Source organism: Mytilus trossulus, chromosome 3 (genome assembly GCF_036588685.1).
Source record: "Mytilus trossulus isolate FHL-02 chromosome 3, PNRI_Mtr1.1.1.hap1, whole genome shotgun sequence".
NCBI classification, from domain to species: domain Eukaryota; kingdom Metazoa; phylum Mollusca; class Bivalvia; order Mytilida; family Mytilidae; genus Mytilus; species Mytilus trossulus.
In genome coordinates this window covers 60794329-60808669 of record NC_086375.1, presented here as the reverse complement: position 1 = coordinate 60808669, position 14341 = coordinate 60794329, and the positions used below count along the sequence as shown (strand labels likewise).

General features: G+C 31.7%; 1 protein-coding gene across 3 annotated transcripts in view; it reads right to left on the bottom strand.

The window, feature by feature from the left end:
• LOC134712015 (sodium/potassium/calcium exchanger 4-like) overlaps positions 1 to 14341 on the bottom strand; it is a 66491-nt gene that overhangs the window by 14560 nt on the left and 37590 nt on the right. For 2 of the 3 annotated variants that reach the window (XM_063573098.1, XM_063573099.1), the window contains 3 exons: positions 13419 to 13522; positions 5334 to 5423; positions 3663 to 3742 (listed from right to left, as the gene is read on the bottom strand). In XM_063573098.1, coding sequence (XP_063429168.1) covers positions 3663 to 3742; positions 5334 to 5423; positions 13419 to 13522 — 274 coding nt within the window. The remainder of the gene's footprint in view (positions 1 to 3662; positions 3743 to 5333; positions 5424 to 13418; positions 13523 to 14341) is intronic. The other variant, XM_063573100.1, reaches the window with a different exon arrangement.

The following is a 14341-nucleotide window of genomic DNA, read 5'->3' as shown; positions in this document are numbered from 1 at the left end:
CCATTTGATTACGGACGTTCCTTTTTGAAATTTATTTTTTCGAAACGTTCCTTCATGACGGGGATATGAAATTATTTGAAAAGGAAAACAAAGATGTTGTACAAATATTTAAGTAACAAAAACAACTCCAAGAAAAATTCAAAACGGAAAGTCCCTGATCAAAAGACAAAATCTAAAACTCAAACAGATCAAACGAATGGAATACAACTGTGTGGCAGTCGCATTCAATTTCTTATAAGGTATAAAAATGGGAACAGCAGATAACATTGTGTTGTAATTCTTAATACTCTAAAAACAAACATATGTGTCAATAAAGAAAACAAAATCATATGAACAAAGCACATAATGCAAAAATGAAATCAAGGATACAAAAAAAAATACCATTACACAAAAGTACTGAGACACGCAAAAAGGATTTTACCATAAAAAAAGGACGGAAAAATAAAGGTAATAATTTACAACGACACAACAAACACCATTATAACACTTAATTAATATAATCAACAACGTCTGAACAGAGTATCAATACTGACACCATAATGACTGTGTTAAACACTGTGTGATATCTCTGTCAAAGATGACCACAGTTATGTTCCAATTATCGAATCCACTATCCCGTCATCTTTTCCTCGATTCACTACAATCCTCGTCTGTTTTCATGAATGTGACATACCGAATTAGATTTTTTTTTACCGGGTTTGTGATAATATGAGCAATACGACGGCTGCAACATGGAAAGCAGGATCTGCTTACCCTTCCGGCGCACCTGAGATCACCCCAGTTTTTTGTTGGGGTTCGTGTTGCTTAGTCTTTAGTTTTCTATGTTGTGTCATGTGTACTATTATTTGTCTGATTGTCTTTTTCATTTTAAGCCATGATGTTGTCAGTTTGTTGTCTATGAATTTGACTGCCCCTCTGGTACTTTTGCCCTCTTTTACCGAATATGTTCTAACCATGAACAATACGTGGCTTTTCACATTTGTTGCAAGAGCTGTCAACCTTTGTGAAACACCTAATATAAAAACCGTTTTTTAGGGTTCTTTTTCTAGTTTTCTTCGTTTTTCGTTTTTACATGGTTTGTTCGTTTTCTTTTTGAATTTTGAATTTTCCTTGTCCACATTTTTAAAACTCACTATGAAAGCTCCATAAAAGAATACGCATTTCAGTCGTCATTATTTTGATGTCATTTGAATGTCATCGATTAATTTATTATTTATAAATCCTGATGTTTAAGCCGTATCTAATTTTATTTATTGTTGTTGCTTATTGTTGAGAATCGTTTTATTTGATTCTGTTATAGTTCAATAGCAATATTTCATATACATCATCATAATTAAACGTTGGATTTTGTTGATTTAGAAAATTGAATTGATTTCAAATTATGATTCATATATTCTGCCTGACAGTCTCAGCTAAATAATAAAGACCATTCATCAAACAAAGTGTTACAGAATGATCGACACATGCAATTAAGTGCGATGCTTCCTTCTGGTTTCTATGTTATGGTAATGATATACTTGTCAGGAAAGCCTTTAATTGAAAAGCCATATAAATGACTTCAGATTTTGGAATAACGCGTATGCCATAATATATCTATGGAACCCAAAATTGTTTATGATTACTCAGCAAAAAGTAAAATCACAAAATATCTGAACTCCAAGGAAAATTCAAAATAGAAAGTCTCTTATCAAAAGGCAAAATCAAAAGCTCTAACACATCTTATGTAGAATAAGATGAATTGAACCTGGTTTTACAGCTAGCTAAACCTTCCACTTACATGAGAGTCGCATCAAATTCCATTATATATACAACGTTGTATGAACAAAACAAACAGACATATAAGGTAAAAATATCAAAAATAGGTGCACATCAGTCAACAGTGTGTTATAATCTTAATCACTAAAAAAAGAAGCAAAACTCTCTACTGATCAAAATTGTAAAATGATATTTGCAAAATACCACAAAACACCGATTTTTTATAACGTTGGGCTGACTGATGAATTGCAAACAAGAATGCCATCATAGTTTTAAATTGATTGTCAAAGTAGTTAATAACGTTTACATAATTTGGTATGCATCCAACAAACCGAATCTTTAAGGTTTGATAATTTTTATTCGTGATAAATTCACCGTATCCATTTGATGACTGCTATCTGCGTTTTACATTAAAGCGTTTGAGAAACAGATTTTCCCATTCTACATAATGTTGTTGACTTCAAAATGTATGTAATAACGTTAGTTAAACTTTCCAACTTGAAAATGTTGGAAATGATCGTAAGACCTAGCATTAACAATTTTGAAACTAGTTTCCAAATAATATTCAAACTTAAAAATTTCAGAGCCGAAGGTATGCTAGTGTTTGAATACATATGAAGCTGTTAGACTAAATGATATGCAATAAAAAATCTACATCACTGGAGTCAAATCAATGAAATATGGAAACGTTAGTTCCATAGGCATAGAATTTTTATTGCATTTGCATTTGCACCCATTCGACTCTCCTAATATCCTTGCGTACCCATCCAACCCTGAAATGATTTACAATCAAAATCCAACTAAATATTGGAATTCATTATGAATCTATATTAACTCATCACCAGAAGGAAATAATACTAGACATCAACAGAGCCTAAACTGGAAACAGTCTAGAAATATATTATTTTCATAGAACTGTCAATTCTGTCTACGGCTATTAATCGGTAAAAATATGTCAATTGATGCAAAACTAATGTGGAAAAATCAAATGTTTTTCATTCGTTTTAGAAAAATCTGTTTGTTTATCGTGCAATGGCAAACATTTCAATATCTTTTAGAACGATTACAAATCGACATATACTTCCAATAGACTGGATCTGCAAATCTGGACAACCGGGATTAAGTGTTAACATACGGAGTGCCAATAAAAAAGGAATATGTAAGATATGGACAGATATTCCTCGTAACAAAATTTGACTTATGAAACTCTGAAAATAATATTTTGTAACGGTTCTTTGGACGCGAAGAGAGCACGCCAGTCTTCTTACACGAGGCATCGGATTTAACATTAAGATTCCAACCGCAAAAGCATGTGTTTTTATACATGTAGGACAAACAGACATTTTAGAATGGGTTTTATCGGATTGGAGAAATTAAAGATACAATGTCTTTATGACCGCAGTATATAAGTATGAAATCTTGAGAATGTCTAACAATAAAAGAGAACATTTTCTTGTCATCATCATTTGAAAAGCCAAAGGTTCCAAAATTGTTCAAAGTTTAGTAAAACTTTCAAAATGCCCGAATTGATTATGTTACAACCCTTAAAGGATAACTCAAGTTATCATTCAAATATTAGATGCACCAACATTATAAACTATTTTCTTGCTTATAGATGTTGCCTTAACTCATTAATTTATCAAAACGTTTCAATGAAGTGCCGATTTTTTAGTGAGAGGAATATAAACTATCAAGGATGACAATTTAAGATCCCACTTGTCCTTAAATTCATGCTAAACAAAAACATTGCGTATCTTGTGATAAATGAAATTGTTCAATATTCTTTGATTTTTTTTTTATATTTGTGTTAAAGAAATTATTCTTTAGCAAAACATACCCAGGTCAACTGTGGTACAAAATATAAAATGATGACAAGCAACACGAGTTTCTTAAGGAATATTGCTCACCTCATAACTACAATATATCCTGCATATAAAATAAGCATGATGAGAGATTCATACCACGTCACAATGCCATCTGAAACAACCTAAAATATAATTAACAAAATTAGTATAACATATTGTGTGATATATTTTGCCAATGGCTAGTGTCTTTTATATGCTCTTTGTATGTTATAGAATCTCATGTTAACATTCATTTTCGTTGGTTGTCACAGAAGTTGAATAAATAACTTCGAAAACATTCTTTTCTTTCTCACTGCTTTCTGTCGACGTAACGAACATCAAAAGCCTGAAGCACATTCGAAATCCAGCAAGTTTCGCTAAAACGAATTGTCAAAAGCCTTGTATTCAAACTACAAGTCCATATTTACAGACATACATGCTGTTAATGTCCGCATCGAAATATGTCAATTAATAAATCTGACACTCATTATGAATATTCTATATTTTACAAAACTTTTATTTAAAAAACAACACTTTATATCGGTTAGTTTAAACTTGTTAAAATTCATTCATCGGAAGATAATGTAAAGTCTATTTTGGTTAACCAGTTTAAGCAGTTGTCTTTATTTGATTCTGTGTGGGACATTTGAAACAAACCATTTGATTTTGTGTGGGATGTCTGAAACATACCTTTTTTTTTAAATTTTGTGTGGGATGTAGGAAACAAAGCATTATTTTTACAGACTTAGAAGCCAATAAAATACACCCAGTCAAATTGAGTAATTATGTAACAACGGTAGTCTGTTTTACTATTCAATATATTTTGGAAATGTATGTTATCCGTTTTATGCATTACTTTGCTTATTCTGTAGGTTTTGTAGTATCACAATAGCAATGGCTTAAACAGTTTACCAAATTGCAGTTTGAATCTTTCTCCCACAAACTTATCATCTGGTAATATATTTGAACAAATTGCTTCAGTGAAAGGTTGTTAGTATAAAGTGAGTGCAGCGAAATAAAAAAGAGATACTTATCATCCATCCTCAGTTCGATGATGTGTTTGTCAAGAAATTCAAACACAATAAAAAAAATATTCGAAAAGTTTAAACAAAGTGACATAATATAGAATTTCCAAGTCAAAGTTAGCCCTTTCTGAACTAGTGACTTATATTAAAGCAATTCATTATTTTGTTTGAAACTCATGACAGACAATCACTAGTTGGAGTTGGATGGTAAGTATTACTTTTTATTTATCTGCAATGACTTCAAACTAGCAACCTTTCACTGAAGCAATTTGTTAAAATATTTTGCCAGTTGATCAGTTTGTTGGAGACGAAATCAAACTGCAATTTGTTAAAATGTTTGAGCAATTACTATTGAGATAGAAGCCTTCAGGGTATGCACAGTAACACATATCATATTCCCGACTTTGTATAAAATTAACGCTTAACCTAAGGCAGATACATTTAACAAATATTACACATTTTAGGTCTTTTCGTTCTATCTTAAAATTGTATAATTTATATTTTTAGTTTTTTTCATTCTCGAAGCCTGATATGTCATTATTGTTATTCACTTATTTGTAGATTTCGGTTTTGAATTGATTTACTTTTTAACATTACAAGGCCTTTCAAAGTTATATGATATGTCTGAAAGTCGACCATTTCTTTTCTTCCCAGTCTTGTAAAACAAATAAATATATCTGAAATGTGATTTGTACATTGCCATACTAACCTTAAATTGACTTACCAATATAAGAACAACGACAGACAATGAATAATAGAATGAATCTCTACACATCATCCACCACGACAGAGTAACTACCTATAGCAAAAATAATAACATATATTGATAAAAAAAGACAAGATTTCTATTTATGAAGAAAAACAAATAACTAAATTCAAACATTGTCAACAGAATTCTTCAGTGTCTACATGTTCTACGAGCAGAAAAACAGTCATTAAACTGCTTTAAATAGATGCTTTCAATGGTATTTTTTTTTATCTAACATAACCTGTCTTTATTTGTGTTTTTCCTTATAACACCAATTTTAATCTTTTCATATGACGAAGACAATTTCATTCAAAAAATATTAACAGAAAAAACACCGATTCATACTTAAATACTAGTTTGTAGCATTCCATTTTATATTCAGTGTACACAAGTTATCATCAAGAAAAGAAACTCATTATTTTGCTTCCTTTCCATTTTTACTGACTCATTCATCAACGGTATATTTGGTAGGGAACACATACAATTATCATATATGTGTTACACTAGTTTGAGCTCAAGGTTTTATATGAGTAAAACCGGCTTTTACACACTACTTTTAGTAAATAATAATACTGAACAATTGATAGTCTTTCAACTTATAAGACATGATAGAACTTGAATTCTGATGATAATTTCCTTGAAAGAGGATTGTATCTTATATGTTTCCAAAAAGTAGACATACCTCCGAAAGTTAAACGGACGCCATAACTAGTTGGTGGAACGTTACGGAATATGTGTGTCGCATATGACACGAATATTTTCTCTTTATCGAAACCACAAACCAGTCCCCTCTTCCTTGATTATGACATCACAGACAGAGACTTATTGTCGGATTTTTGCATGCATGAGCTACAAGACAGATGCCGTATGTGGAACAGAAACTGCTACCCTTATAAATCACCTGAGATCACCTCAGTTTTTGTTGGAGTGTGTGTCGACTAGTCTTTAGTTTTTTATATAAAGTTTTATGAAGTTGTATGTCAATCCTTCGTACACTTTTATGTCATGACGTTATCAGTTACCTCCGACGTGTGTGTTTTTAATTTTCCTCGCGTTTCTCTCGACTCTTTTTATTATCCATGTACAGTCAAGTCTGTTCTTAGAGTTATCAGCATCAGTTACCAGCTATAAACAAACATGAATTCACCTGAGATATGTATATACCTCCCCTTAACATAACAGAAACCAATGCGTGAGGAGGGGGTAATATGTTTTGCAATAATTTTAAATATCCTTCATATTACAGGCAAGAATTTTGTAGAATCTGTTACAACATCACTGGTTCCATTCAATTGGGATAACAGGTGTTTGTTTACTTCGGCATATCTTTTTAATATTTTTTTTAAATCACCAATTCATTTCTAGCGGACATATTTATATAAATGTTTAAAAATAAAATAGATATAATATGTCTAATATGTGTTTCTGGTTTCTCGTTTTGTTTATATAGATTAGACCGTTGGTTTTCCCGTTTGAATGGTTTTACACAAGTAATTTTGGGGCCCTTTATAGCTTGTTGTTCGGTGTGAGCCAAGGCTCCGTGTTGAAGGCCGTACTTTAACCTATAATGGTTTACTTTTTAAATTGTTACTTGGATGGAGAGTTGTCTCATTGGCACTCACACCACATCTTCCTATATCTATCTACTGACTTGTGTTAACAGAGGTATGCTTCAAATGATTTCGTTTAGCATTTAAAGCCAGATGACAATCTTAAACTGATTTTTGACATCATTGTTAAATTGTCACAAAAACAATGCCAAACCTTATTAACTATCAATACTAATACAGTAATTATAATAAGTATATATAGTTGATGTCTATAGTATATGTTTTCTCATGAATTTAAAGTCAGAGTGAAATGATCATAACAAAACCAATTCAAAACTTAATCAATGTTATCTAAGAGTTAAATGAAAATGATCAACACTGTTACTTTTTTTCTAAAATGTATAGAAACAAGCTGTACTCAGAGTTGTCTTGAAAGTCGTGGATGCAAACAACATTTATCACTGTCTAATTGATAACTCCACGTCAATGTATATAAAGAAGAACTTATGTGTTGTTAAGGTAGTTTTAAGCTATGTGTTTTATCCAGTCCAAAGTGAACTGAAATCAATAATCTTTGAATTATTAAAAAAAAATATACGCAAACTTAATTACGCAACACCTGGGGTCATATCCATTTCATATATTACTTTTATATATTATCGCAAAAATGTCTTCATTTAAAAACAAGTCTCAAATCACGACTTTTGTACTGCATTTTTCTTGATAGCTAATAAAAACTCGGTTTACTATTGCAAGGGCATTGAATGTATCTGTTATATATCATACTAGTAGACTTGTGTACATTAACATGTTCATTGCTTAACATTAGCTTCCTTAATTCTTGACAACTATTTTCGAGAGTAAAGGTTGCCATTTTAAGATAAATTTTGTCTATTGTTTGGAACGACACACGTTTGATATACATCAGACTAGACTTCTCAGTGACGCTCTGATCAAACCAGTTGGAAGCTTAATCAAATGTTGACGAGTTAAATAGCATTGTAAATTGACATGAATCTGCGCAACACTGAAATTAAGAGTCAATTGAGAACTAAATCTATAGTATTTCAGGGATGTTTTTTCAAATCTTTATTTTTTGCATCGGAGATCTTTAACAACAAAATGTTAACAAAACTTGACTCTGCAGGAAATTGAAGCAAAATTCCATATATGCTATAGTTCAACCGTGACATTATTATATAGGTCTGTCAGATGTTGTCTCCCCGGAAACTTTCCTTATGATCAATGATAAAGTGTCTGGAATCTGATGTACAGTAGTTGTCGTTTGTTTATGTAATATATACGTGTTTTTCGATTCTCGTTTTGTTTATATAGATAAGACCGTTGGTTTTCCCGTTTGAATGGTTTTACACTAGTAATTTTGGGGCCCTTTATAGCTTGTTGTTCGGTGTGAGCCAAGGCTCCGTGTTGAAGGCCGTACTTTAACCTATAATGGTTTAATTTTTAAATTGTTATTTGGATGGAGAGTTGTCTCATTGGCACTCACACCACATCTTCCTATATCTACTTAGTCAAAATATCGGTAATACTGGAGAATCAACATCGAACATAACTTTATGTTATCAACGCGTATATTCCCTTATATAGGCGATGCGGAAGCGTTTCAAATGAATTAGTCCATTAATGAAAAACCTATCACATATTCAAACAATGTTGATGAGTTCAATTGCTTTAAATATTTTAAAGACTTGGCGTTTATTGATGCTTTTAGTACAACACAGATTGAGCAACGCAAACACCATCAAAACCTTGTGTCACCTCATGTGCTCTATAATGGTTAGTTGTTTTTTCATAATATGTGACACCGTTAAAACCTGGTAATACTTTGTATCCGGTAATGTTACAATCGAGTGGAAGAGGACGGAAATGTGGTTACGGAAAATTGGAATTTATCGTCTGCGACATAGTTATTCTCAGGGGTCAACCAAATCATGATTGCATCCCAAAAACTTTCAGCTTTGGCACTTGAAACCCTTGTTTAAATAGTGTCTTTCAAGGAAATAATGATAGGAAATGTTACCCTGGAATATCGCATCCTCCTGGAAATTTATAGCCTATATACAGTCCTGCTGGGATGTAAAAAAAAGGAGTACAAATTCCCTAAAATGAATATTCAACACGGGGAGGTCCATAAAACTTACAAAATTTAACGCTATCGATCAATAATGTTCACAATGGGGAAATTGAAATAACAATAATTAGAAACCTAGCTTTTACCAAAGTTCTTGGCATTTCATTTGAAACGCTATGCCAGAGTAATTACAGATTTGATGTGTATCCTTTTAAACCATGAACAAAATAGTAACATTTATAATTGCATAGTGTTTTATAAACGATTTTTTTGTCATGCTATTTTGCAATTCATTGTGTACGGAATTATTTTAGTGTTAAAACACTGGCTGTTTACTAATATAAGTGCCGTACAAAATGCTTTTCAAACGATAGCAATCGTACGAACAAAGAACAAACGGCGTACAACCATGTATTTTGGCCGAATAAGTTTCCGTTGCTGTGCATGCACCAACCACTACATCATGCCAATGTCACCTATAGTAATTAGTGTAAAAAAAAAAGCAACTTGACAAAATTGTTAATGTCTAAATTGACATTATGTGAGATCTATGATATAGAGTTATGTCACTGGTAATAAGAAACATTTCACCTGACTTGAGTGGAAATTGAATAGGGAATATGCATGTTAACAAAATGTCATAATGAGAAAAAGTTCTAGGTTGTCATAACGACTTAAAAATAGCAGTGGGTGGGTATGTTACATAAATAACTTCTAAACAATCGACAATAGGGTATTTGATATTAGCGATCCAATAACACTTAACGAATGGCAATAAAAAATATACTTCAAAAGTTCATATAGTAGGCGTTTACTAATTTGATAAAAAAAAAAAAACTGAAATAAATTGAAATATTATTTCACTGCCCAGTTTTCTATAAATATTTTCGTAATCGTAATTATAAAAATAAACCATATTTTTTAAAAGATAGTTTATGATAGTAAGACATGTAGTATTGAAATGTGAGTAGAGTTAAGCAGCGTAAAAAAATAGATTTCAATATTTGAATTAAACAGTATCGATAGAAACTCCGATGATTCCTTCAAAAAGATTTACAAATGTCTGAATAAAATCAGATATATGATAAATGCCAATAATGCATTAACGAACTTCTTACAAGTTTCCGTCATAATGTATACTAATATTATTGGTATCCTTCTTACACTGGAGATATCCTATTTACAGTAGCAGTGACAACTTAGTGCTCCTTCATCTATGTCATTAAGGAAAATATTACCTTGTTGTTATGACCATTTATTAAGAAGATTAGAGGAAATTGAAAGTGATCGAAGTTGACGGAGAACGATAGAATAGCAAATAGCCATTTTCCAATGTGATGTATTTGTAAAGGACCCGTCAATGCACCAGCAACCCAGCAAAACATAAAAACAACAGAGGAGATGAGAGGTCAAATTATGACATTAAACAATTGACAAGCGTCCATATCGTTTGTCAAACGCTTGAGTACTTATGATTGATTTAAGACAGAACTAAATATTTGACACTCGTGTTTCTGAACAAACAACAAATTAATAAACATTTGGCCAGGTTAACATTTGTGTGTGCTTAACTTTCCAATTTCAGGTAATCAGTTGACTAACAACGAAACTTAAACAGATCAACAACCTATTGTGCTATCATATCCGTATAACGGAAAAAAACATTTCAGAAGAAAATCAATAAAAGTACCATATCTCAAACAATGCTCTTAGTCATTGAAAACAAGCTTTAAGTATTTTTATGTTGATTATGAAAATAAAAGTAATCCGGCTTTAAAGGTCAGTTTTTACGTTCTGTATTTTTATAAAAAAAGAAGATATGGTATGAATGCCAATGAGACAATTATCCACAAAAGACCAAATTGACACAAACATTAACAATTATAGGTCACCGTACGGCCTTCAACAATGAACAAAGCCCATACCGCATATAGTCAGCTATAAAAGGCCCCGATAAGACAATGTAAAACAATTCAAGCGAGAAAACTAACGGCCTTATTTATGTAAAAAATGAACGAAAAACAAATATGTAACACATAAACAAAAGACAACCACTGAATTACAGGCTCCTGATTTGTCTGTTTTACAAAGACACCACATCTAAAATCATATTGTTTATGATTTCTAAAACTTTCTGAAACAATGCCTAAACAGCTAAATAGTCTTCATTGTAATGTCAATTAGCTTAAAAGTCTCCCTTGCATTAAATCAGCAGTCAACACTTGAATCTTATTCTGTAATATTTTTTTGTCATTTGTTATAGATAGATATAGGAAGATTTGGTATGAGTGCTTATGACACAACTCTCCAGCCAAGTAACAAATTATAAAAGTAAACCATTTTAGGCCAACGTACGGCCTTCAACACGGAGCCGTAGGTTACACCAAACAGCAAACTATAAATGGGCCCAAAAATTACTAGTTTTAAACCATTTACACGGAAAAACAAACAGTCTAATCTATATAAAAACAAGAAGCGAGAAACACTTGTGAACCACATAAAAAGACGACAACCACTGAACATCAGATTCCTGCTTAGCATGTGTTGATCTACAACCGTTCCATATTGAAAAAAAGAAAGGAAAAAGATAACGGGATAAACAATCGAATATTCCATGCGAAGAAAGAAATGCAACACGTGGTTCAAAAGATGCATAGTAACCAGACAAATGCATATAACCAAAATACCAAATCAAAATTTGGGAATGTGAAGCAAAAACCCCAAAAATCCAAATTAACGCCGGTGTTTCGGAAAAAAATATCCTTTTTTGGGGCAAGAAGTGATATTTTGTATTACTCCTGTTCAAATCCATTGTTTGATCATAATAAGGCACTAAGTAAACTATGTAGGATTTAATGATAAAACTGTTGTAAAGGAAACTGATGTGCGATGCATTTCTTGACAGAAATTACTCTTTGATTAATGATTTTTATTTGATTCATGAGAACTGTCAGAATGTGATACTATTTTCTTCTGAACCATTAGCCATATATTGCTTTAAACAAGACATCGATTAGTTATAAGCAATTACATAGAAAGGTTGCAATATTGCAGGATTGATTATATAACGATATCAGCTTTGGTTATTTGGCACAAAAACAGTCACGTGAGACTTTCAATACGGCACCCCCTAATGACATATACTAGAATCGTATTACATTTTTGATTATTGTTTTACTCTTACTCTCTACTACTCGTCATAGTGGTCATTTCACTTAGACAATGGAATTCTAAACAGGGTTTTGACATAAACTCAGCAGACTATTTATAATGAGAATCTCCCCCTTTGTTATGTAACATCTATTTGATTTGACCTTATTGTTTCGCATCACGGTGAGAAGTAATCAGTGTCATACGATCTTGAAATGATGACCTTACAAATATAATTTATCATTGGTTGCCCTATGAAGTTGGAACGATTCTATTAGAAAGAATGAGATATAGAATTGGGAACCTGTATCAGACAGCTAAAAAAGAGGCAAAATATACAAAAGGGACATTCAAATACATATGTCAAAAACAAACTGACAATGTTATGTCAAAAATAGAGAAAAAGAGCAAAAGACAAACTATACAGTGAGCAACTCCATCAAAACCCAAGGGTGATTATAGGTGTTTCAGAAAGGAAAGCAGATACTGTATGTCTATCATGTAAGTACAAACCTAGTGATAAGACTAAATCGGTAGTTACAATCTAGGAAAAAAGGACTTGGAATATTTTGTGAGAGAACATCATCTATATAGCAGAAAGTAAAATTAAAAGACACTGCTAACTTTAGTTCTTTCTTCCTAAGAAGTTCCTGTATGGATTCAGTCTTATAGGGATAAAACAACAAGCCGGCAAGAGGAGAAAGCAATCAAGCATCTTGGTAATGCGAGTTTCAGACAAATTTTTTTTTGAATAACAGATTTTTTTACAAAAAAAGGTTTGTCCCTCCCTAAGACCAAATACTGTTGGTCATTCTTTTTTATGAAAGTTCCTTAGAGACATTCAAGTTAAGAAAACATAAATAAACTAGCTACAAAAGTGTGATTTTACAAGGCAATATTTGGTACAACTTTCAGGAATGATTATTTTTAATCCTCTTTAATATCGTATTTGATTTGACCTTAAAAAACTATTTTTGATTGGGACGCCACTGAGCATCCCTCCGACACGGGTCTGGCGTATCAAATTATAACGCTGGTATCTTTGGTGAGTATTTACATTGATCGAAATTTTCCGACGTTCTTTTGTGCTTTTTTGTTTATTACTACTTAACCGAAAGGCGATAATGTCTGATGTTGTTAAAAATTACCACAAGTTTTTTTTTATCGTTTAAAATAAATAATAAAGTATGTTTAATTTACCGTCTCAATTCAATTGAGCAACTTTCAATATACCCTCACTATAGCTATATTTACCTGTCCAGCAAGTATTCCGCAAATTCCAATTACAAACAAAATATTGAACACGGCTGATCCCACAATGGTCCCTACGCCTACATCCCCTTTGGTTATAAAAACACCTGCAAAAAATTAAACAATCAGCTTAAAACGTTCTCTTTTGTCAATCTCTTTTAATTGCATATATTGTCATTACATTTTGTTCAAAAGAAGACAGCTCGGACTGAAAGATTGGATAACAAAGTAAGTATGTTCGGTTGAATACTGAATTGCTGAATAACTCTTGTAAACATTACTTAATTGTCTCTTTCTCAAATATATTTTGACTTTGAAAATTATTTGAAAATCAATTGTCATATTATTCAAAGATATAGCTATATATAGCAACAAACAAGTCTTTATGAAAGGAAAAGAAGCAACAGTGGTGTCTTTTTTTTCAACCTCACTAAAAACAAAACGTGCAAGCACCTATCATACATGCTTTTTTAAACAACTATCAGGGAATATGTGTATAGTTTTTATCTAGAATAAATTAGTTTTCACTGACTCAAAAGCTAGTTTTCAATAATGTTTGTAGTTTTAAACAATTTGTCGTTAAACTTTGATTCAAAAATCAAACTTCACATTGGTATAACTTAAAGTATATATTATATATGTATTAGACTGTATCCGTCAAATGTTGACTCAAATATAATCGACAGATTGTACGATGCGATAAAGAAATGAGTTTTAATTAATTGCAATATTGATGTAATTGAATTGAGTAATTGCGAGCTTCTCATTTTACTTTTATGGTAATATTTTTGTTTCATTGATCTGTTAAAATATTTTTTACCTAATTGTCCGCTTGCACAATTTATTTTCGGCCACGTACATAAATACCCTGTACACCTTTGCATATTTTATGTAATTATCTAACAACATAATTTTGATTTATAAGA